Below are 25,903 nucleotides of genomic sequence, written 5' to 3' on the forward strand. Positions count from 1 at the left end.
TTGTCTGTGCACTCCTTCTGCCAATTTTTGGTGGTTTTTAGAAAACACATTGTAAACTTTCCTCCCTCCTTCAGGTTTCTATTCCTGGTTACTAAAAGTTATAATGCCCTATCCCTGGAACCATTCAAGGTCAGGTTGGATGGGGCTCTGAGCAACCTGATCTAGTTGAAGATGTCCCTGCTCATTGCAGGGCAAGATGAGGTCCTGCAAGGACCCTCAGGGGTCCCTTCCAACCCAAATTATTCTATGATTCCATGATCACCCCAAACACCACAGCAAGTAACTAAGGCCCAGTTCTGTAAGGAGCTCGACATGCAGATCTCTGTTCCTTGATGGAACTTCTGTGAAGTCACTGAGGTTCCTTTACCCTGTTGTCTTACATAAAACTCTCTGGAGTCTCCACATGAAACATTAGAAAGGACTTTAAAACACAAAGAAAGCAAATTAAAAAAAAGTTGGAGACCATATATGTATCTGCATACAATCTTTTCTTTGCCAAGACCATCTTCCTCTCTCAATAAACACAGATATCTTCCTCTTCTAGCTGGGATACTTCTCCTAGTTACAGAATCACGTTTGCCTCAAACATTTTTAAAAAGGGACAGTATGTGTAATAAGTGATCACCAAAATGTACAAGCTTATAAGCAGAAAAAACAGAGAATGAAGTTGCAACAGCAATCATGCTTTGGAGGATGGATCCTGACTTAAAAATGCCCACCTGCAAGAATAATATTCCATGACTAGAAAGAACACTCAATGTGCAAGTCATCTGCCTCCATATTGTATGCCCTCAATTATGTGAGCCTGCAAACCTTCATCACTATCTTGTTTTATTCACATCTGACATTTGAAGAGAGAATATGGAGAGCGAGGAAAGTATAAGTACTGAAGATGGAGAAGGGAGGAAAAAGAAAGCAAAGTTTGAAGTACATAAGTAAAAACACAGAAGAGAAAAAAAATCAAGGAAGTTTATTATTCGCACAGGAAAATTGTCAAATAAAAACCGTGTGACAAGAAAAATACACCAAAACAAAGTTTAACACAGAAATAAAAGCTGATGTCTGAAACTAGAGACAAAGCTTAGAAATACACTAGCTAGACTTACTAATGCTACATATTAAACAACTGTCCTAATAAAGTATGAGTTAAAAAAGAAAGCGTCTAGAATTTCATGAAGTATGCTTATCTAATACATCAGAAAAATCTAAAGCCATTCATATATCTTTTCAGTAGGTATCTTTATTTTTAGCATCCTATGTCTAAAAATAGTTTAAATTATCTCAGTATCAAATCATGAAAAAACCCTATCTTTGTACCCTCATCTTTTACTTGCTTAAACAGACCAGTAACATCCTCTTTATTCATAAGTCAATGATTTAAGAGGATGTAGAAGGTTTCATATAAATAACTTGAAATACAGAATAGGGTAAGGGGGAAAAAAAATTAAAGCAACAAGCTTTGTACAAACTAAAAAAACAAAATAATGCTTTCTAATAGATTGTCTGCTTCCTTATCTGCATTTCTACGAATAGCTTTAACTGCAGAGTATAAGGAATGAAAGTTAAAACACACTAGCAATTAAGACCCAACAGTGACCAACAGCTAAGGTCATGCTGATTTTTGCCTTTGATAGAACATTAATCCATTAAGCCCAAGTAGTAGAATTCTTTGAGAAATCCTAACCAAAAAGCCCTCGTCTTTGACCTGTTCAAGAGTTTCTAAAGTAACTCTGATAGTCCAGAATCATTTCCTCAAAGAAACCTAGCTGTTGTAAAAACTTGCTTGAAATGTTTACTAGAACTTGTTATTTATTATGCCTACAAACAAAATCGTATGTCCACAAATATGTGTCATGAACAGTCAGCAAACAGTCACTTAATTATAGCAAATTTACTCATAGGAAAAAAAAAAAATTACAGAATATCCTCATAATGAAATAAAACACAATCTCAAACTACAGCAAATTCCAGGAACATTAATAGATACTGCAGGCAGCACAAAGCTGCTTCAGCAGTTCAAACACAAATTCCTCAGATACATAGCCTGTATGATCTTAACTCAGGCCACTTTTTCCACATGTTGTAATTATATGACGTAATTAAACAGAGAGGAAAGATGGGGGGGAGTCACAAAATGATAATGTAAAAGCCAAGAGGTTCATAAAAACCATCAGATTAGGTCTCAGGCAGAGGCAGAGATACTGGTATAGATTCTCTGCCTGAAATGCAGAACTGAGAGAGATCAACTAAGAGCAATCGTCTATATATAAATACACTTGAACTGAGTTAGCAAAAGCAGTTAGGCTGGAAAAGCAGCTCAGAGGATAGGCCTGTCTCTGGAGAAACTCCAGAGGGTTGCTGACCTGAACCTGACCTCCTCAGCTTAAAGCATGGAACAAATGAGAAGGCTTTTTTTCAAAACAGCTCCGCAGCCACATTACAACACCAGGGCAGAGGAAGCACTCTTCCCTGAGAACAGACCTACTTGCACTACTGGCTTGATAGGAGCGAGAGATGGGCGCCAGCCAAGATGCAGGCAGGTGGGCTAACACACAAGGCTTGCACCACAATGAGCCAACCCCAGGACACGTCACTTGCCATTTATGTTCCAGTGCTGACAGCAGGGACAACGCCTAATAATCTTACTCCTTTTTAAAAAGGCTTCTCAAATATGTGTGAGTGGAGTCTGGAAACACATCAAGTGATTTTGCGCAGGGTATCTGGAAACTCAGAGTACCAGATTTAAAGAGGCACCTGAACTTCCTCACATAATACAGGCACACCTTGAAAAATTAGGAATGGACATTGCCAGCCCACTGAAGGGCTGATATGTACGAATTGTAAAAGACCATTTACTTACAACTGAATTGGTAATGAATGTACTTGTGATGCTAGCTAGTTGGGTGGGATGTTTAAGAAAATTTTAATGTACTAGGGAACCATTTTTACTGCCATTGCTCATATAAGACTACAAAATGTAGACGCTCAAGGCTAGAAGAACTTTAATTTACAGATAGGATGGGCTTGGAGAAGCTTCACCAAATTTTAACAGAAAACATTGAGAAAATGTGTAGGTCAAGCACATAGTGAACTATTAGCAGTTCTCCTATTTTAAATATAAGAAACAAAGGGCTAAAAACCGGTGGAAATCTCAACAATTATTCGGTGCCTGTCAGCTTATGGAAAAAAAGGGGCTATGAAACAGACCCTGGGAAAATTCTACAACCTCAAAGCTCCACAGGTTGTGTTTTACATCTAAGGCAGAAGCTAAAGTACTGAATTAGTCCCTCACCTTCCCGGTTGCCTTTACACAACAGATATGGGGCCCTGGAACTTGAGGGCCAGGCAAACAAGGATGTAGACGAAGGTCCATCCAGGGGCTCACCCAGGGTGAGGCAGTCAGCCCCACGCATTATGACTGCCGCTGCTAAGAAAAAAAGGAGGGTAATTGTCATAGGCGATTCCCTTCTGAGGGGAACAGAGGGCCCGATATGCCGACCGGACCCGTCCCACAGGGAAGTCTGCTGCCTCCCTGGTGCCCGGGTCAGAGACATTACTAGGAAGCTCCCTGGTCTGGTACGGTCTTCCGATTACTACCCGCTGCTGGTTATACAGGCTGGCAGTGATGAGGTTGCAGAGAGAAGTCCTGCAGTGATCAAAAGGGACTTCAGGGCACTGGGGCGACTGGTTGAAGGATCGGGAGCACAGGTAGCGTTTTCCTCTATCCCTACGGTGGCAGGGAAGGATACTGAAAGGAGCAGGAAAACACACCTGATCAACACGTGGCTCAGGGGCTGGTGCCATCGGAGGAATTTTGGCTTTTTTGATCACGGGGAGGTTTACACGGCACCGAGCCTGCTGGCGACAGATGGAGTCCAGCTGTCTCACAGGGGGAAAAGGATCATGGCTCATGAATTGGCAGGGCTCATTGAGAGGGCTTCAAACTAGGTTCGAAGGGGGAAGGGGATAAAACCAGGCCCACTAGAGATGAGCCTAGGGGTGGCGTGCCGATGCCGGGGGTGAAATCGATAGCCCAGCTCAAGTGCATCTACACCAATGCACGCAGCATGGGCGGCAAACAGGAGGAGCTGGAAGCCATTGTGCAGCGGGACAGATACGACTTAGTCGCCATCACAGAAACATGGTAGGGTGACTCTCATGATTGGAGTGCTGCAATGGATGGCTATAGACTCTTCAGAAGGGACAGGCGAGGAAGGAGAGGCGGTGGGGTGGCTCTGTATGTTAGGGAGTGTTTCAATTGTATAGAGCTCAACGATTGTGATGATGATACGGTTGAGTGTTTATGGGTAAGGATGAGGGGGAAGGCCAACGAGGCAGATATCCTGCTGGGAGTCTGTTACAGACCACCCAACCAGGATGAAGGTGCAGATGAAGCGTTCTACAAGCAGCTGGCAGAAGTCTCTCAATCGCTAGCCCTTGTTCTCGTGGGGGACTTCAACTTCCCGGACATCTGCTGGAAATACAACATGGCAGAGAGGAAGCAGTCTAGGAGGTTCCTGGAGTGTGTGGAAGACAACTTCCTGACACAGCTGGTAAGTGAGCCTACCAGGGGAGGTGCCTCGCTCGACCTGCTGTTTACTAACAGAGAAGGACTGGTGGGAGATGTGGTGGTCGGAGGCCGTCTTGGGCTTAGCGACCATGAAATGGTAGAATTCTCCATTCTTGGTGAAGTAAGGAGGGGGGGCAGCAAAACCGCAACCATGGACTTCCGGAGGGCGGACTTTGGCCTGTTCAGAACGCTGGTTGAGAGAGTCCCTTGGGAGACAGTCCTGAAGGGCAAAGGGGTCCAGGAAGGCTGGACGATCTTCAAGAAGGAAGTCTTAAAGGCGCAGGAGCAGGCTGTCCCTGTACGCCGTAAGAAGAATGGGCGGGGAAGACGACCGGCCTGGCTGAATGGGGAGCTCTTGATGGGACTCAGGAAAAAAAGGAGAGTTTACCGCTTGTGGAAGAAGGGGCAGGCAACTCAAGAAGAGTACAGGGATCTCGTTAGGTCGTGCAGAGAAGAAATGAGAAAGGCAAGAGCCCAGCTGGAACACAATCTGGCCGCTGTCGTTAAAGACAACAAAAAAAGCTTTTACAAATATATTAATGACAAGAAGAGAGCCAAGGAGAATCTCCATCCCTTATTGGATGCCGGGGGGAACATTGTCACCGAGGATGAGGAAAAGGCTGAGGTACTCAATGCCTTCTCTGCCTCAGTCTTTAACAGGCAGACCAGTTATCCTCAGGGTACTCGGCCCCCCGAGCTGGAAGACGGGGACGGCGAGCAGGATGAACACCCCATAATCCAAGAGGAAGCAGTCAATGACCTGCTACGCCACCTGGATGCTCACAAGTCTATGGGGCCGGATGGGATCCACCCGAGAGTGCTGAGGGAGCTGGTGCAGGACCTCGCCAAGCCGCTCTCCATCATTTATCAGCAGTCCTGGTTAACGGGGGAGGTCCCGGACGACTGGAGGCTTGCCAATGTGGCGCCCATCCACAAGAAGGGCCGGAAGGAGGATCAGGGGAACTACAGGCCTCTCAGCCTGACCTCGGTGCCGGGGAAGATGATGGAGCGGTTCATCTTGAGGGCGCTCACAAGGCATGAGCGGGACAACCAGGGGATCCGGCCTAGCCAGCATGGGTTCATGAGAGGCAGATCCTGCTTGACCAACCTGATCTCCTTCTATGACCAGGTGACCCGCCTAGTGGATGAGGGAAAGGCTGTGGATGTGGTCTACCTGGACTTCAGTAAGGCCTTTGACACCGTCTCCCACAGCATTCTCCTAGAGAAGCTGGCGGCTCACGGCTTAGACAGGTGTACTCTGCGCTGGGTCAAAAACTGGCTGGACAGCCGGGCCCAGAGAGTTGTGGTGAATGGAGTTCAATCCAGTTGGCGGCCGGTCACCAGCGGTGTTCCCCAGGGCTCAGTTTTGGGGCTGGTCTTGTTTAATATCTTTATCGATGATCTGGACGAGGGGATCGAGTGCACCCTCAGTAAGTTTGCAGACGACACCAAGTTGGGTGGGAGTGTTGATCTGCTCGAGGGTAGGAAGGCTCTGCAGAGGGACCTGGACAGGCTGGATCGATGGGCCCAGGCCAACTGTATGAGGTTCAACAAGGCCAAGTGCCGGGTCCTGCACTTCGGCCACAACAACCCCATGCAGCGCTACAGGCTTGGGGAAGAGTGGCTGGAAAGCTGCCTGGCGGAAAAGGGCCTGGGGGTGTTGGTCAACAGCCGGCTGAACATGAGCCGGCAGTGTGCCCAGGCAGCCAAGAAGGCCAATGGCATCCTGGACTGTATCAGAAATAGTGTGGCCAGCAGGAGTAGGGAAATGATCGTGCCCCTGTACTCGGCCCTGGTGAGGCCGCACCTCGAATACTGTGTTCAGTTTTGGGCCCCTCACTACAAGAAGGACGTTGAGGTGCTGGAGTGTGTCCAGAGAAGGGCAACGAGGCTGGTGAGGGGTCTGGAGAACAAGTCTTATGAGGAGCAGCTGAGGGAACTGGGGTTGTTTAGCCTGGAGAAAAGGAGGCTGAGGGGAGACCTCATTGCTCTCTACAACTACCTGAAAGGAGGTTGTAGCGAGGTGGGTGTCGGTCTTTTCTCCGAAGTAACAAGCAATAGGACGAGAGGAAATGGCCTCAAGTTGCACCAGGGGAGGTTTAGATTGGATGTAAGGAAAAATTTCTTTACTGAAAGAGTGGTTGAACATTGGAACAGGCTGCCCAGGGAAGTGGTTGAGTCCCCATCCCTGGAGGTATTTAAAAGACGCGTAGATGAGGCGCTTAGGGACATGGTTTAGTGGGTGGTGGTGTTGGGTCAATGGTTGGACTCGATGATCTTAGAGGTCTTTTCCAATCTCAATGATTCTATGATTCTATGATTCTAAGAAACCTGTAAAACATCCATCTTACCCAAAAGAATACAAGAATTTTCAAGCCTGGACATAGATTCCTATTACCTGTACCCTCATGAAACTCCAGACTCCAACCTGTCATTCAGGGACTTACGAAGAAAAGGAAGGAGCGGACTCAGTGAGGTAGGAAGTAAAAAGCTTCAAATGGGTAAGTCTGTTGCAGTCCTGCCTTGAATACAAAACCTTAGTTATCAATGCGTGCCCATCCCAATATTGTAAGCTGGTCAGACTACAGTCTAGGGAAGAAATTCTCACCTCCATAAAGGGATCTTGCTTTTCACCTGGTAGAAAACTTCACTGACATTTTCTGAGTTAAACATCTTCTCTTCTACCATGAAATTTAGATTGAGCCAAATACACTTAATCATTTTCACGCTGACTTTAGACAGATTAATCTATCTGGGCAAAATAGTCTGGGCATCGTGTGGTCTGAGGCTTGCCTCATTCTAACAACTTGTAATAGGAAGCACAACTGGTAAAAAATAAATATGGTGACTGTTAGCCCTGGAAGGGATACCAGCAAATTCACTTTCTGACTGTGTCCCAATTGCTTGTTTTTTCAGCCATGCCTTCAGGCCTCATACCCACTGCACGTCTGGCTATTGAACAACAAAGCAGACCTTTCACTGGCCACAGCTGATGTCTATGTCCATCTCCATTACAAGCCCTTCATTCCTATCAGTTGTGACTTCAAACTCATCCTGCCCTACTGACATCAGCCTTTGCTCTTCCAGTCAGGCTGCTTCCCTTCTCTCCAGGCAGGCTCTCCAGGCAATGGGCACACAGAGCGGAGCAGGCAAGCGGGCAGGCAATCTCCTTACCCTCACTTCTGTCATTTAAAATCACAGCAACCTCCTGCACCTCCAGAACTCAGGTTTCAAAGAAACAGTGGACTATCATGGAAAAGGTTTTAGTAATCTAAGAAAGGCTAGGTTCAGTAAAGACAAAAGAAAGAAGCAGACTGGAACATTTCCAGTGGAAACATGCTCTCAGCCATGACCTGTTTCTGATCAAACCTGGGAGACCATTTATGGCAAGTGCGTGACACAAAGACAACTATCACTGATAAATTTCACATTATTTCAAGACATGTGAAAATCTATACAGTTAAATTATATAAAGTGAAAAAAACTGGAACAAAACCAGCCAACCTCCTCCATCTACCTCCTCTTCTCCTCCTACATACATTTACTTTTTACAAAGAAGTGACTGGTTATTTGCTGAAGCTTTTACAGAAATCTCTACTTGAACGCAACCAGCATGGCAAATACCAACCTGAGCTCTTGCAACTTTGCCACACTTTAAGGAAATATTCAAAATGGTCAGTATTAGGTTTCAATACATATTCTCCTCAAGTTCTTAGTTTTTTAGTGCTTTGATTGGTAAAAATCTGTGGCTTCAACAAAACCATAAAGTTAGGCTTCCACACTGGTCCTGAAAATGCTTCTTAATTTGTGTGTATACCATTAACTTTTGATTCAGTTCACTGTGATTTTAAGTGTTTCTAGGTAACTCCAAAACACTAGTGTTTTACATCAGAGACGTCTGGAATGGAAACCAATTTTAAAACCAAAGTAAGCTTAAAATATTTATGAGTAATATGTAGTTGCATATGAACATACAATTATGTGCTCAAAAATACTTACATCATACTTATAAAGTACAGATTTAAAAAACTCACGTTTCATCAGAAAAGTAAACCTAACCAAGGAAGAATTTAGTCTTGTATTTACACATACACCAGCAAAAAAAGGAAAAAAACCACCCTCTAACTCTTCTGTGCTATATTTTAGACATCATGTTGATTCTTTGTATAGACTATTGACTAAATATCATATACTTCAAGGAATGCAAAATAAAAAAAATCCACACAAATATCAACTTCAAATTGTCAATCTAAAGACAAAATTATGTTTCAGCATAACAATACTAAGTTTAATATAACTATTCCAAACATACTTATATATAATAAATACACGAAACATTCTGATATTATATAAAATACCACTCCTTTGTCTTAAATTAGTATTAAAGAATGAACACTCACTTCCAGCATCTGGTATGGATGCAACTGTAAGAAAAAAGACTGAAAATATAAAACCTAACAGGAGGAAAATAAAAAACCAGAACATTTGTTTTTCAAGCAAATTGCTTTCTTTTGAAATTCCAAACACTGTAAGTCAATAATCGATATATATAGGACTCATATTAAAGATCTATTTTTCTGTTCAGAAAAAAAGCTACAATATGAACCATAACTCAGAGGAATCTCTGAGGCTCTTTTAATGAAAGATATGCCACAAACAAAAATGTCATCTAACCATAAGGTCAGGGTGATAGAATCATTCCTACTTTGCAAGTCACAAGCTAAGGCCAAAATCTCTAAAACAAATCTTTATATGTGTGTACTGCCTAAGTAGGCATGTAAACACGGGACCGCTCAGACACAAAGCTCAGCACATGCAGAAATATGCCAGTTACTGAGATCAAATTGAAAAAAAAAAGTTTCAAATATTGTTTAATATTGTTTGTAAACCTTTATACCAGTAATTTTTAGGAAATGGAATAAAGTTAATGATTATCTCTAATATTATTATAAATTCTCATCAGTTCTCAATTCACAGATGTATCTGTATTACACAGATGTCGTACTCTCAAAATTAACTACTCTTGCAGCCATAATTCTACTAGCCCATCACTCAAATTCCCACTAAAGTCAATACTGAATTTGAAAATCTTAAAGCTTTTCTGAAAAATGTGAATAGGAAAAAAAGTACTGGCAGACTTTAAGTAAGTCCATGCCTGTATGCGCCAATTTCTTTTTACCAGTATTATGTTCTATACAATTTGGCATACCTCCAAATTACAAGGATGCATTGCTGTTACACAAACAACAAATAAAAGCCACATCAAAAACAAAGGATATGTGCAGAAATATAATTTATACTTTATTTTTTTTTAAATGCTTACATCTCCTTTCTACAATACATTTTCCTGATCTTTTTTCCATTAAGGAAGGCAACCAAACAAAGCTTGCATGTGTTCAAACTCACCACAATATCCTCTTGAGAATGAAACTTCTTTTTCTTTGATTTCTTTGTGTCTGTTAGGACAACATGACGTCTGAAGATTTCCTCAAAGCGGACTTTGGTTTTTGCCTTTGCCTCACTTTCAACTGCAAAAAGAAATCTAGAGTATGATTCACTAGCTCAATAATCACTATTGCTAAAAAAAGTATGTAATCATGCTTTAAAATTGCAAAGGACAAGAATTATTTTATCAGGGAAAGTTTACCAAGAAATTCGCTTAGTATTCAGTTAAGAATTTCCACTGACAACGTAAACCACACAAGGATAACTCAGCAACATTGTACAAACACACCAGGCTATTACTTGTTGCTGAAGTCGGCACTGTCTACTCTGTTTCCTGAAGAAAGCACATTTTCAAGAGCACACACATCAGGATCAGCACAAAACTTGGGCTAGCCAAAGCAGAGGACAGATTATTGCCCTCGCTGTTTATGAACAGTAGCACACTGATAACGAAGGTGACACACTGTCTCCAGGAGAAGCAGCAGCTCTGGGTTCTTACTGAGTCTGGAACCCAGAGGAGCACCACCCTGAGACAGATGTGTAAGAGGCAGGAACATGCATGGATCCAAAATCAGCTGGAGCTGAGAGCCCCTGCCTTTCTGTGAATCATGATACTGCTATCAGCACCATTTCAACCCTTGAAGCAGTAGGTGTTCTAGCCCCCCTGCGGCAATGCTTAGTTTGTAGCTAAAGAACTAAAAATGCAATCTGGCACACCACTGAAAAAGGCTGTTGAATCCTCAGCTACAGCATATTCACCATTGTAATTACAATTTTTACAAAAGCCCCCAAATTTAAAATAAAAAAAAAACACTTTGAAATTCAGCTAAAAACATGGACTCAAAATGGAGCCAAGGCAGCATTAAAAATTTATAGACAGAAGTAACTCCTATCATTTGCATCTAGTTCTGACTATAAAATATGTATCGGAAATCAAACACAAAGTATTCTTACCTCCTGGCATTTTCAGTCCTCAGTTAGAAGTGGCTCAACATACCAGCTGCTTCCTTCTCAGAATTCACCATTCTATTTAAAGTAATTAACAACTTTCATTAACATAACTGGTCCATAGACTTTAAGCTAACAATTGAATGCATGCTAATTAATATCAAGGATGAGTACAGGTCTTTCAGGGAAATATTTATTTCTAGACTATTTCTCTAAATTATTAGAAGTTCTCTGCCATCAAATCTCAGCTCAGGATTCTCAGCATCTATCTGATACTTGTTATTTGAGAGTAAATAAAAACCAACACTATAGCAGTTTAATTAGCTATATATGTCTGAGCAATAGCCAAATACTTCAGCACTGTAGTCCTCCAGTCTTCTAAAAAAACCTACAGTTTATTTAAATAATAATGACTCATGAAGCCATTTATATTGAAGCCTTTCTAATCAGGTTCCTATCCTGACAGCATCATCAAGGAAGTCACACTGCAGCCAGCTTATAGCTTTCAATGCAAAGATTAACATCTGCCAGCAAATCTAACTTTATTACAAATCTCTAAATATTTATGTTTACATAAAGCATTTGTATTTTACATAAAGCAGACAAGCAATTACATGAAACTCATTTCTCTAAAGAAAAATTGGTAGGCCCTCCTGGTTGTGGAGAAAAGCCTACAAATGCAATCCAAACAAAGCTTGAAGGCAAATAAAAATATTACACAGCTTTATCTTTTCATCAAGAAAATTCAGAATGTTTTACAAAAAGCTTTAATACAAAAAGCTGTTTTGTAAACAACAGAACTAATGAAACCTAGCTTTCTACGAATGTGTTATGTTCCCCTTAGCCTTCCATGCAATGAACTATCGTACCTCTCTCCCCGATAGCCCATCGAGCAATAGCTCCAAGTTTTCCCTAGGTAACACCTTCTGTTAGACACCACTAGCTCACATTCACTGGACTACATCTATCCTAATAAATTAAGACGTAGCATTAAATACTGCCAGGCTACATGGTTGCGTTATCCTCAGCGCCATTTTGGTCCCAACCACCTAACACTCACCCAAGCAATTCCTGGGTACAGTTTAGGAGTTAGTATGGATTATTATTAACAGGCAGTTTGCCTGCAGCCACTCTGATTTGGAGCAAAGAGAGTTTAATAGTATTAAAGTGGGCCAAATATACCACTTGGCCTCAACGCTAAAAATCACTCCTGGGCACACATATCTTACCAGTATAGGAAAGAGCTGAGGCTACACTTAGGTCCCCAAGTATCCGCACTACCATACCCTCAGATCCCTCTCATCTCTCCTTCACAGTGTCACTTGCTTCTTCCCTGTGCCCCACAGGCTACATACTTTCAGAGGTCACTTCACATGTGTTACTTAGAGTAGTTTGGTCTGCTGGCTAGCCAAACCAAACCAAATTAAGAAAAACAAGGCAAGGTGTTAGGGCTGGTTTGGGATTATAGAAGGGCTGATTAGTCAGTTACCAGGTATCATTAGTTTTTTTCATGTATTAAGCAAAGCATTTATACTAAGTATCCAATAATCTAAGGATGTTTGACACGAGCAAGGATGACCAGAAGGGACTTCACAGGAAGAAAAAAAATGTTTTGTTCTGTAATATGCTTCATCATGTCACTGACAAGGTAGCAATATTTTCACTAACTGAAATATGTTTTGACTTGTAAAGCAAAGCTTTACTGTCGCAACTAAGACAGTAACAGTTAAAAATAACACTTCTTACAAGAAATGAAAACAGAAAATATTACTGAAAAATAAATCTGCTTTTGCCATTTATACTTAGTTATACCAAAAGGCCGTTTTAAAAGTACTACAGTTATTAAGTGCTGCTTTTCAAGTAGTCAGTTCACAATCAGCTAGAAAATACTTATAATTTGAAAGAGTAGAAAACTAAATATAGTTATAAAATACCGCAGATTCTATCACTTTAATCATTCATTGAGGACTGCAGGAACATGGAAAAGTCTCTTATGATTAGTCGAGTGATTTCAACCACCCCTCAGAAAAACTAACTACAAACAACAAATGAAATGCTGAAGTGCTCTTAAACTTAAAACAAAAAATGAGAGACAATATAGAACACAACAGCAAAATAAGTAAAGTGCATATCTGTTCCAAGTATGGAAATAATTTTATGGTCAAAGGTTAAATAAATCACACCACAAAAAAACTACAGGTAAATTAATTTTGCAGACACTTTTGCTTATAATGGAACAAACACCTTTCCAAAGGCTAGGTTCACCTCATGTCTACCAGCACTCTCTGTAAAACGCATAGATTTGCCAAATTCACCAGTGAGTGCATCATTTTATATTTACCTCTATTTATTCAGTAAAAGTCTATCCTCTTGCGGCAATAAAGTCCTCTAATGATAGTGCTGTTATTTTATACACATTTCCAATTTAGAGTTACATGACCTTTGACATGGTGCATTAAAGCAACTATTAGACTTGTGTAAATATAGATCATTAATCAACAAGGGTAAGAACAAGGCTGTTTACTCAGTATAATCTCAGTTTAAAATAGGAGAGATTTAATCTTACATCAAAGTTCAGCAACCACAGTGCCCCAATCTGAATAAACTAAGTTATCGTTAAGATCAATCTTGTAAAACGCATTTTTGCCTGATCAGATTTGATCTCTTCCATGTTAGTTAATATAAGGCAATCCAGGAATGACAAAAATACATACTTGGAACAGTGGCATATTCCAGTCGTCAGGAATAACCAAGAAAACAAAATCATGAAGCCCAAACTTCCAAGAATTACTATATACCTTCTTGAAAATCATCTGATTTGCTCTCCTCTAATATTCCATCTGTATTTATAGATGTGATTCTACATTAAATTGTTGCTCTTTTCACAATATTTTAAAATACCCCGAGTTGCTATATTCTGCATGCATAATACAGGAATTCTCTATGCAAAACATGCCACAAAGCCCACTATTTATGAAAAACACTTTTACTGATCACTAAAAAAAAAAAAACAACCCCCCAAAAAACCCCAAAACTCAAACCTATACTATAATGGAGCACAACATACAGAATCTGTACTACACAATGAAAAGTGACAAATTTCCTACCTAATTAGGACCATTAAGGAAACTGAGTTGAGAAAATATAATTGCACACTTCAGGATTTTCACAAATTAAACCCCTCATTTTTCTTTTATTGCAAAAAGTGAATGTAATCTTTAGTGGCTGAAAGCAAGTAGAATATCAGGCCTTGTTGACTTCTCATCGTTTAGATGAGATCAGTCATCATAGTGGGAAATCTTGGGGTTTACTAGGAGGTTTCTAATTCAGCTATCTGTAGGTATCACTACTTCGAGACCTGAAAAAGCTTTAACTCAGGATTACGCAGCAAAATAACACCGAGTTGAATCTGTTCCTCTTCACTAATGATAAATGTGACATCAAAAAACAATCTGGTTTTATTTATGAAAATTCAGTATTTAAGTCCAGAAAACTGACAGCTTTATTATTACCAGGTAAATACCTATACAGCTGCATATCAAATAAACACCACGAAAAGTGCAAGTTTACCAGTTTAGATGTGCCTGTAAAAACCTTGTGTTCACACTAATTTAAAAGGATTTTAAAAAAGCTGGTGCCACCCATCTGAGTTTTCTGATAGTAACGTATCAGAAAGCTTTAGCTTCAGAGTAACTGCCAGTTTTTTTCCAGAAGATTTGGCACCTTTTGTTGGTCAGGAGAAGGTTGAAAACAGTCTCCGTCTGCCCTGATGGCAAAACTATGGACTTCAGTTCTGTATAAGGAAATACAGCTGACTTTTATTGTTTACTACATTTTAACTCTCTGCCTATCTTAGATCATAATTATGAAAATGGATTCTCGTCAAGAGACCACGCTAAGTATTTTAATTTCCAAAGTGACATTTTGCTTTGCGTAGAGGAATAACGGTAAGCAACAAAGATACAACGGAGCGTTCCCAGCACACGCCGTAACGGGACTAACCGATGGGATTAATTGCATTTAATGCGCAAGATGCACACTCCTCACGCGAGGGAGGCATCACGGCTCTGGGGCTTAACACGTCAGGCACGGAGAAGCACTGTATCTTCACGTGCCGTGGGGCATAAACTGACCATGCAATCTCACCTGAGTAAACTACAAAGCTTGTACCGAGAGCCTGCGGGGCCCAACTCCCGCTACTCCCCGCGCACCCCCCGCGCCGCCCGGGCCTGGGCAGGGCTGGCCGCCAGCCGCCCCCCGGCCCCGCCACCGGCCGGTCCCCGGGCGCCTCACACCGCCCGCGCGCGCCGCCGCCGCTGCCGCGCGCGCCAACGGTCGCGCCACAGAGCGCTCCTTAACGGCTACCAAGCCCCCGGCCGAGCCCCCCGCCCCGGGCGGCGGAAGGGGCCGGCGGCGGGAGAGAGGAGTGCCGGCACGCGGGAAGGGGAGCCGGGAGAGGGAACGGCGGCGGGGAAGCGTGCCCCAGCCTACCCGCCTCTGGAGCCGCGCACTAGAACGAGCGGCGGCAGCGCCCGGCGGGACCCCGGCGGCACGCGGCCTGCCCGCCCGCGGCGCGGGCCCTGCCTGGTGCGGCGCCGCGCCCGCGCCCCCGCCCCCGCCTCCGCAGCGCGGGGACAGCACTCACGTCGGCCCCGTCCGCTTCCGCGGCCCGCCGGCGGCTGCGGCTGCCCTGCCTCCCCCCGCCAGTGGTCTCTCCCTCACCCCGCGCTCCCCTCCGCAGCTCCGCGCAGGTGGTTTTGCCGAAAACAATCGCAGCTGCCAAGGAAACAGCGCACGTGGCGCATGCGCGCAGGAGAGCGGGGTGAGGAGGGGCAGGAACGAAGAACCCGCAAGACCTGCGCTTCACGCCGGGACGGTTTAGGCAGCGCACCGTCGTGTATTTTCGCGCCGGAAAGTCGCGACGGCAGCGATGCGCATGCGTGATGAGGCGGTGCGGCCTGAGGGAGAGCGCCTGCGCAGTAGGGGCAGTCTCGTGGGGAGGAGGAAGGCGTGCGGGCGCGGCAGGCGTAGGCCGTCCTTGTGCGCATGCGCGGCCCTGGCTCGCCTCAGGCCTCAGGCCCGTTTTCTCCGCTAACGGTGGCGGGCGGCGGCCCTTTTCGGCCTTGGCGCCCTGAGGCGGCGGGAGCGGGGCTGGACCTGGCGGTAAAAGAGGGGGAGCCGGCTGCGAGCGCCCCGGACCGCTTGCGCGGGCGCTCCTGCCGCGCGTCTGCCGGCCTGATGGCGCCGCTTCCCGGCGGTGCCGCCCTCCGCTCCCGGAGGCTTGTGAGGGGGGGCCCGGAGGCGCGGCAGTGCTGCCCGCCGCCAGGCCCGCCACAGGATGCGGGCCGGCGGTGTCTGGTGGAGCTGCGGGGGGGCTGGAGCCAAGAAAGAGCTCCTCGGAGTAACCGTCCCCGCAGAGGGGGTTTGCTGGCGCCAGGCAGGGGTAGGCTGCGCCCGCCTTTTCCCGCTGCCCCTACGTGACTGCACATGGGAAACGGGAGAGGCCGCCTGATCTTAAAGCGGTGCGCGTTGCAAAGACGTCGTTATTAGACTAGGGCAACGTGTTCTACAAGACAGAAAAATACGGGTAATTAGATCAGCAGTACTTCCTCTCGTGTTCCAGGTCTGTTTATAGTGTTGCTTTCCTCTCGTGGGTGATGAGCTGATTACAAAAAACTTAAAACATGAAATTGGAATTTAGGAAAAAAGAGACTGTGAAAAGCTTTAGAAACAGGGGAGCCCTTCAGGGATACTTTATCATCCGTTTAAAAAACTGTCAAAAGTACAGAATAGCTCTCGAGTTCAGACTAACAAAGTTGCTTGCAGAAGAATAAAGTCTCTGGGTGATGGCCTTGGTTGGAGTCAAGAGGGTGTCTACCAAATGTTTGGAATAGACATCAGCTTTTTGCAAATGGCAGCACAAGTGGATGTCCTGAAGCTATGCAGATACTCCAGAAACTTTTATTTCCTGCCTGATTTGATAGCTAATTTAAGCAGTGTTTTTTTCCTCTAGGAATAACAACTCATCATTACTGTTACAGAATAACTATTTGTTTGTTTCTTCTGTGTATAAATTAATAAAAATTGTAGATGTCAAAGTTCCTTCAAACACTAGAGGCTCAAGAAATCAATGCAGGTTTTGGATGAACATGGCCATATCTTTTCAGAAGCAAAGTTGGGTAAAATTAGCTTTCAGTTAGCTGTGTGCTATTTGTACAACCTAGAGGTGAGCTAATGCTTGTGATACTGTGATCGTGACAGTCACAGTTCCCAAGCGTAGTGTCCCTCAAATTCTGTCAAGAGTTACACCGGCTGCCAGGAGAATACACATTCTGAAACCTTGTTTCTCAAGTAGTAGTAGTGACAGATGCTATTAGTAGGGGTATTTCTTTTTTCACAAAGCGGGTGTCCTGGATTGCCTTGGCATAACACAATTAAACAAAAAAAGATGATAGCTCTTCAGCATTTCTTTTGCTGCTTTCTATCCTTAGTATATCTCCACTCTTGCATATCTCTGTCCTTGGTAGTACCCAAAACTCAGTTAAATAATGGCCTTGAACAACCTGATCTGACTTTGAAGTTGGCCTTGCATTGAACAGGAGATTGGACCAGATGATAACCAGAAATCCAGATGTCCCTTCCTAACTAAGTTGTATGATTATGACATGGTTTGTTATGTTTATAATTAACATAATTATATGACAGTTCTAGTGCTAGCTTTTACAGTAGCCAAGACACTTAAAATAGTCTCAGGGCTAGTCATAAGGTAGACATCCTAATCAAAGGCCACCTTTATTTTAGTATTGTGGTCCCAGCAAGTTGCAGCAAAGGATTGAAGCTTTATCCAAATTTGCAGTATAGGTAGGACAACTATAATGGATTCTGACCTAATTGTTCACAGGGATATCGTTCCTGATTATAGCACACTCTATATCTGTAGCCTAACAGGATTCAGAAAAAAACCCCATAGATTTTTTGGTACACTGTGACTCTAATCCAAATTCTAGCCCCAACTTTCAATGTACAGAAAATGACAAAACGGTTCCCCAAGAGAATACTGGTTCATGATTATTGTGATATGTTATCTCTGTTTGGCTAGCCTTATGTTACCTCCATGAGTTGTTTAGCATGCAGCAGAAAAGCTACCTCTTCAATACCTTCCTTTATCAATACCAGTCCTAACAACTAGCTTGTCAGCTGTGATCTGACAAATTGTGCTGAAAACTAGACATTTTCTTAAGAGTCCATTACAGTACAGTGACTGGTGAAGACAGACTCCCAAAAGCTTTCCATGTACCATCTTGTAGGTTAACCTGAGAGCTCCCTTGCACAGCTTCATGGTTATCTGGTACAATGTTGCCCAAGCACTGTCCCCCCCGCCCCCTAAAGGTGAGCCAACACGTTGTGCCCATGCACAGATGTTCTAGCGCAGTCTGCAGCATGATCCTGATGAAGTCTTCATCCTGGCTGTTTGATATGTTTGTCTCCGGGGGACATTTTTATGGATCAGCACGGTTAGTCCTCTAACAGAGTCATTGTCATATTAGGAAGAAAAAAACAAAAGAATTATACTGCTGGACCCTCCCATGGCCACGCTGCTAGGGAGAGGGCTGTAGTGACAGGGTTTGAGGGTGTACGGTGGTATATCTACCATACAATAGAATCACTTCGTTACAGATGAGGGAAGAGCCTGGAATTAGACTTGGGCTTTTCAAGAGTAAGGGCTGAAGAGGTAGTCCTGTATCCTCGGAGGCTAGTGCAGATAACGTAACAACTGAAGCAAGGGGAATTTGAGGCAGGATTTTTGGAAGCTGAGTCTCGCTTGTTTCTGTTGATGTTGGGGTTAGTGTATGGTTGGGATGGAAGGGACTGTAAAGCTAATGGTATTGCTGGACCCTGTATGCCAGTAATTTAGGAAGAAGGTTTTCTGGGGCAGACTCATAGATAATTAAATGGGAGGTGGAGTTCCCTTCACTGTAGTGAAGCTTTTAGGTTATGATTAAAGTTCTTCTAATAGTTGGGACAGCAGAAACTGTAGAATATATCACTGGATATAGCAAACCAACAGGCTTGTGGAAAGTGAGGCAGGTTGAAATGAAAAGCGATTAATCTTTTATGGTAAATTCTGGAGTGCTGTCAGTCTTGAAATTATGCTTCCTGTGAGGATTAGGATTGGGGTTAAATGAGAATCTTCTGTGGCTCACAGGACTAAGATTTGGGGGTTGGTGCCTGCCGTGTAAAATCCCAGGGTATGTAGGTGTCCTGGTTTTGGCAGGGATAGAGTTAATTTCCTTCCTAGTAGCTGGTACAGTGCTGTGTTTTGGATTTAGGGTGAGAACAATGTTGATAACACACCGATGTTTTAGTTGTTGCTAGGTAGTGCTTACACTAGTCAAGGACTTTTCAGTTTCCCATGCTCTACTGACTGAGAAGGCTGGAGGTGCACAAGAAGCTGGGAGGGGGCACAGCCAGGACAGCTGACCCAAACTGGCCAAAGGGACATTCCGTACCATGTGACGTCATGCTCAGTATATAAAGCTGGGGGAAGAAGGAGGAAGGGGGGGACGTTTGGAGTGATGGCGTTTGTCTTCCCAAGTAACCGTTAGGCGTGATGGAGCCCTGCTTTCCTGGAGATGGCTGAACACCTGCCTGCCGATGGGAAGCAGTGAATGAATTCCTTGTTTTGCTTTGCTTGCGTGTGTGGCTTTTGCTTTACCTATTAAACTGCCTTTATCTCAACCCACGAGTTTTCTCACTTTTACCCTTCCGATTCTCTCCCCCATCCCACCGGGGGGGAGTGAGCGAGCGGCTGCGTGGTGCTTAGTTGCCGGTTGAGGTTAAACCACGACAGTAGGGTTGTAATTCTTAGAAGGGTAAGTGTTGGGGCTATTGTCAGATAGCTTTTCTGACAGGAAGACTGAAGAAAGATGTTACTTTTCAAATCTGTTAAAAGATAAGATCATGTAAGTCCCCCAGGGCTTGGATGAAAGCTGAGCCTGGCAGAGTGAGTGGCATATGGCAGCTGGGAGGCTCAGTTACGGTTAATTCAAAAGCAGTCATTTTTAGTGATTGACATAGAAAGCAGATTTTATATTGTCTAAAATTTGACCTGTCAGCAGCAGTAATGGGCTACAAGGCCTTCTAAACAAACCTGGCACTAGACATCAACAGGTTTTCCTATTACTAGTACAAACTTGTGTCAAGTTTCCAGGAATAATTGTTTCATGAGAATGCCCTAAAGAGTTCTGCAGCCACTACACCTATGAAAAACCCGAGATATTTTTGCAGAGTCCTATAAGCAAGTAGTGGTCAGGCCCATTTTCCATGTTGGAGGAGAATTCCACGTCACCTCTTCAGCTGACTTGCTTAGTTGGATTTTTTTGGGGAATAGGCAGAAGGAAACACTGCAGCTCTTAGTCACACAGAATAGATTCTGTGACAAAACCAAGAATATAAGTCTATGTTAAATTTGGTACCTTCAGCCTGGGATGGTTCAAAATCACTGTTCTGGAGTTAAGAATATTCCAGATACAAAGCTACTGTAAGCCAAGATTTGACATGCTGATCTAAAGTTTTTTTCCCCCATGTTTCTTCCTATGAGGTCCTATGTCTTACAGTTCTTCCTGTGTACTTTGCATAGCGCATAACATGATCTGCTGATATTACACAGTTCTTAAGGTTACTAATCACACTTTCACTACAGCTAAAAATGTTGCAATATGTATTCCAACGTCTGTGTCACGAATATCCTTTGTTCCATTTCCTGGCAGTGAAATTTCTGTTTTAAAGATTTAGACTTCACTCATTATTGCAAAGGCAGTGGAAGTCAGGAGCAGCATCTAAGAAATCCAGCCTGGGAACTTTGACAGCCCCAAAAATAATAGGATGAGTTTTGTCTGTACTTTGATGGCCTGTGGAACAGACGAAAGAAAAGAAAATGTATTCCAAACACAACACATCCTGCCCAAAAGCGTACACAAGTGTGCAAATACTGTTCTGCTGGAAGGAGAAGAACAAGACTTTTGAAAAAGGTAGAACACTTATATGGATGCATGGAGTTTTTCAATGGATTGAAAAGCTTGTGCTCACTGTGTTCACCTGATTTTTCAGTTGCAGGGCCTTGTATATAGAAGGCTTCCCATTACTTATCTTACATTTGCTATGTGTGGGAAGTAGAAAGGGAGATGCACAATGAAAGGGACATGCACGATGATGGCATACTGTAGAAAGTTTGTGGATATCAGACAAATTCTGAAAATCTCACAGGAATTCCAGAATGATGAAGAATGGATCAAGGTTCTTGTTAGAGCCGAACCTTCAACAAAAGGGTAAAATCTATCACATGCAGGGGACAACCTCTAGGTGTCACTTGAGTGTACAAAGTAGAAATGGGATTTGGGGTCGGGCAACTCAGCTCTAAAGATGCAGTGATATTTTGGCAGAAGTTAATTGTTTAACTGATCAGTGCGTTATTTTCTCTTGATAGTCAAATATAATTCGGTTTCTGTTACTGAGTATTCTCATAACTCTATGTTCAACCGGTCTGATTGTTTGACATAAGTTGAAGCTTGAGTAATCTATGGGGCAACTCACAGAAGAATTTTAATGATACTGATAAGAAAAAGAAATGTCACAAAAATGACTTTAAAGTAAATCACCAACTTCTTTAATAAATTAAGAGACCAATTGTGCAAGATGCTCTGCATCCTGAGATTGTTGTATCTTGCATGCCAAATTTCTAGTGCTTTGAGAGCAAGTCATAAGGTCTAACTATTTTGGAAAGCTGGTGTTCCCAAAATGTGCAGATATTGGCAGTATAAACGTCTGTACATGCTTATCTGGCAGTGTACATTTCTGTGGCCTTTTCTCAGACAGCTTCAACTCTTTGAGATTGAAAGATTTCCATGTTAGTTCAATCCTTGACTCACCCCCTATTCCTAAAGTTAGTGCCTTTAGTTCAGGGGGATACATGAGCATGTAATGTACTCAGTCCTTTCTCAGAAGAAAACTTTTGCATGTGTTTAAGAATGTCCTTTATCCTCGCTGACTTTGTTAAGCCATAGTTACTGTCTTAAATTGAAGTGTTTTCCTGAGTAGAGAAACAGTTATTGCCATGGAATTTTTTTCTTCTGTTTATCACCTTATTGGGGGTGACAGTTTTCGCAAAGCTAAAATTCTGTAATGCAGAAGACTTATTTCACAGTTTACTACAGTTTTTACTTGTAGGCCAAGAGCAAAAAATTCTTGTGTTAAAGTTCAGCAAAACATCTAAAGAAATCTACCTTTTTTTCTATTTGAAGATGTTTCTAGTGTAGGACTTTGAAATGTTTTAAGAAACTCAAGCCCTAGTTGTCATATTAACGCAGAGACTTGGAGCAAGGCTAGTACTGTGAAATAGCACAATCCTAGGGTCTGGTATTAATAGGAAATGTAAGATTCCTAAATTTTTAATGAGTAATTTTGTTTTTCATTTTACATGGGCTGACATTAATAAGAGGATCACATCACCACTCCCTCATATTTCAGGTTATATACCTCAATGTTTAACATACTAGATTATCTATTTATAATAATGTGTTATATTTTTATAACATGAGGAAAAGAATAAGATAAACTCATTTTGTTTAACTGCCAGAAAACTAAGTTTCAGAAGCAATAGGTTCAAATTGTCTTTCCAGACAATGAGGTCATGAGCCCTCTGAAGCAAAATTTTGATTGTGATTTCAGTGGGGTTAGTGTTTTTTCAGCAACATCTCCTGAGGTATAGCTAAATCCCTACTGATGTTTTCATGTCTTCAGAACAAGAATGCTCTCGTCTTTTTGAAAGCAGGTTATCATCAGGAAAACTGTATTATGTTCACAGAAAGCTGCAGGTACCTTGCCACAGGATGGCAGTGTAACAGCATATGTCATTAAGTCTAATTTTTCTGAAGTATTCTGGAAACACTGGTTATTGGAGCTAGAATTTGCCTGCAACTAAGTGCAGAATTATTGCTTTTTAACTTTTCAAAATACCGTTGTTCCCCTTCTATGGTTAGTGCATGTTTGCATACATTTTAATTGCATTATTTTCCTTTTGTGCTGTTTATTAGCTATACAGTATGCTTTAATAAAGAATAATGATGAAAGCTTGACTCTCCTGAATTTCCCTATTGTCCTATGATTAATAGTCTTTTATTTGTAGACTACTTGCCACAATCTTTTTTTTAGAAAAGTAATTAATTCTTTAAAATGTAATTGATTGTTGATTTGTTTCATCTGGTATCTTTTCTTTCTTTTAAAAGGTTTTATTTTTTTAGCAAGTCAGTTTGGAGATTTTAGTTCATAGTCCTTTGGTAGGTTCTCATAACTCTATTTTCAAAGCCTTCAAGCCTATCTTTTTAATCATTATTGTTTATCTCACTGGGATATTTTATCCTTCAGTATTTTATTAAGGTTCATCTCTTTCCATGTTTCCAGTGGTTTCTTGAGTAAGAATCACTATTCTTGTCAGCAAAAGAGCTGCCGTTTTTAAACTCGGGAAATACTTTAACGGTTCCATTGCAAATATGCCGTTGTGCATCCTCCTTGTTATTTGTTTCTAATCAATCTGTTGTGGAATCTTGCTAGAGCTTCACTGAAGTTATCTGAGAGGTAAATGAAACAATGTGAATTTGTTTGCCTTCATTGCAATTTTGCAAGCCATATTTATCAAAAACATTACTGTTTTCTGAACTTTTATATCAAAGCCATTAAAATTTTTCATACTTTTGTTATTAGCAAAGGGATAATGAAACTTTGGACTTGTACTGAAGTACAAGAGTCTGCCTTTCTAGGTAGACTCTAGGTGATCCAGTTGACTGTTGCACTTGGCCAATGCATATGAAGGAGCTGTTTCTTGTAGAGAGCAGCTTGGGCCTGAGCATGTCTAAATAGCAGTCAAAAGTGAGATATCTTGCAGTGACTTTTAAAATTTATTCAAACTCCAAGAAAGATGGGATAAGTTTTGACTGGGTTTCACTTTGTTGTGAAACAATCTGGGACCAAATAACATGAGAAGTCTCATCTTAGTTTTGTACTGAAATTCTGCATTCAACCTAACATGCAGTTTATTTCTACAGTGATGGGCACTGACTTTTTAGGTAATTCTGCCTTTAGTAGGGTGATGTGCTGGTACTGTGATGTAGTCATATTTTGGTATCTGCCCAGCAAAAATAAAAACTTCAGCTTTAATTTGTCTTACTTAAACGCACTGTTCTGTCAAAGTTACATATGAGGTTTATAAAGAAGCTTTAGAAGTGTAAGTTGACATTTCAGATTCATTTCTGAGTAAAATGAACTCAAAATGAAACAGTGAAGAAAATGACTAATTAAACATCCAAATGGTTTGATGATTGAGAGCAAAATGAACAGAACACATTATTTTTCATAAAACGTTCCTCCTTAAGTAATGTGCAAAGCAAGAACACAAATCACTTGTAAAGATGCTTGTAGTTTAAAAAAAATGCTGCAATTCAGATACTCAACATAGACAAGATCAAAGTCTTTGTTCTCCCATTTCTGCCAGTTCTGTTGAGCAAGAAACCAGGAATTGACTGAAGATACCTTTCTACCTGTTCAATTTTCAGTGTTGGCTAGCTCTACAGCCTTCTCTCCCCATCTCTAGAGATCTTTAAGAATCCCCTCTTGGCAGGTTTTTTTATATATCTTTACCCTGTCACAATGCGTAATGAGTATCTATTTTAGCCATTGTTTCTATGTACATTTCATCAGTTCTACATTTTCTAACTCCTGTTTACGTGCCTGTCTTGATTCTGTTACCTCCTGAGTACAGGCATGACTTCATTTAGAAAGAAGTTATTGGCAAACAGTTTTTCTTTTCCCAGTTTCTGATTTCAGTATACAATGATTAACTCAGTTCTTAACTTTTGTTTCTGAGATCAGAAATCTAGGAATTGTCCTTGATCCTCCCTCTTTTCCTTCTGCACTCTGGTTTTCTCTCAGGCTTTCTCTTGGAATGCAGTCAGAACTTGTACTTAACGTGGTATTGCCTCCTTTTTCTGTGTTTGTGCCGTTTTTTTCTTGCCTGATACAGCTTCTTATGATCTTTCTATATCCTCTTTCTGTTAAGCTAGGTAATCTAAAGGCAGCTACTCTTTCTTGTTGCTGCAAGAGAATAGAGCTAAGTCTTTTGCTTCAGGACGTAGAGCTTAATATCCATGTGTTTTGCCACTGGTTTCCTGCCACTGCAGAAGAGCCTTGTAAAACAAGGACATAGCAACCTGATCACATCAGGGGCAAAGATACCAGACACATGTACATAAATCAATCAAATGGAAAACCCTACTTTGCGTAATTCCAAGGTATTGGAAAATAACAGTATCAATGTTAATTGATTTACTCCTGAAATACTTACTAGATACTTTTACTACTCTCATCTCTCTTGTATTTTGATGGGCAAGGTTTCTTGCTAGGTGTTTTTATGATTTTGCAAACTGTTTCTTGCCTATGGTCATTATATTAGCAGTCTTTTCCTGAGGTCATATGTAGTGAGGTTCTACCTATCAGACACAGTAATTGTCCATCATTCTCCATTTCAGCGTTATACCTCTTGGTTCAATTATTCTACTTTTACATGTCTCTGGTCTCTTGATCATTTCTCTGACTCGGGCCTGCAGATCCTTGCAGGATTAAAAATTTTTGTATTACCCCAACTCTCTGAAGCTTTCTTATACTGCTTATTGAATCACCTTCTCTTGTCTAAATGGTTGTTTTTCCATTTCCACACTGCAGCCCACTTCTTCTCTGTGTTATTGGATAAAGCTAGAGAACACTTGAATCCTCACTCCTATATAACATATGTAAGTCCAGTTACTAGTGAATGGACATTAAATTACTTTCATTTCTCACTGTGCTTTTTAGTGTACTTTGCATAGTGTACTTTGCATTACTATGTAATTC

The 25,903-nt window shown here is 42.0% G+C and overlaps 1 protein-coding gene across 1 annotated transcript in view; it reads right to left on the reverse strand.

Annotated features, from left to right (window-relative positions):
- Positions 1-15,875, reverse strand: part of AHI1 (Abelson helper integration site 1) — a 103,242-nt gene extending 87,367 nt beyond the window's left edge. Inside the window, exons 1-4 of the mRNA XM_076333662.1 lie at positions 15,686-15,875; positions 10,970-11,041; positions 9,977-10,098; positions 8,971-8,994 (exon numbers count right to left, since the gene is read on the reverse strand). Coding sequence (XP_076189777.1) covers positions 8,971-8,994; positions 9,977-10,098; positions 10,970-10,979 — 156 coding nt within the window. The 5' untranslated portion in view covers positions 10,980-11,041; positions 15,686-15,875. The remainder of the gene's footprint in view (positions 1-8,970; positions 8,995-9,976; positions 10,099-10,969; positions 11,042-15,685) is intronic.
- Positions 15,876-25,903: the final 10,028 nt, after the last annotated feature.

The sequence above is a fragment of the Aptenodytes patagonicus genome, chromosome 3 (genome assembly GCF_965638725.1).
Source record: "Aptenodytes patagonicus chromosome 3, bAptPat1.pri.cur, whole genome shotgun sequence".
NCBI lineage: Eukaryota > Metazoa > Chordata > Aves > Sphenisciformes > Spheniscidae > Aptenodytes > Aptenodytes patagonicus.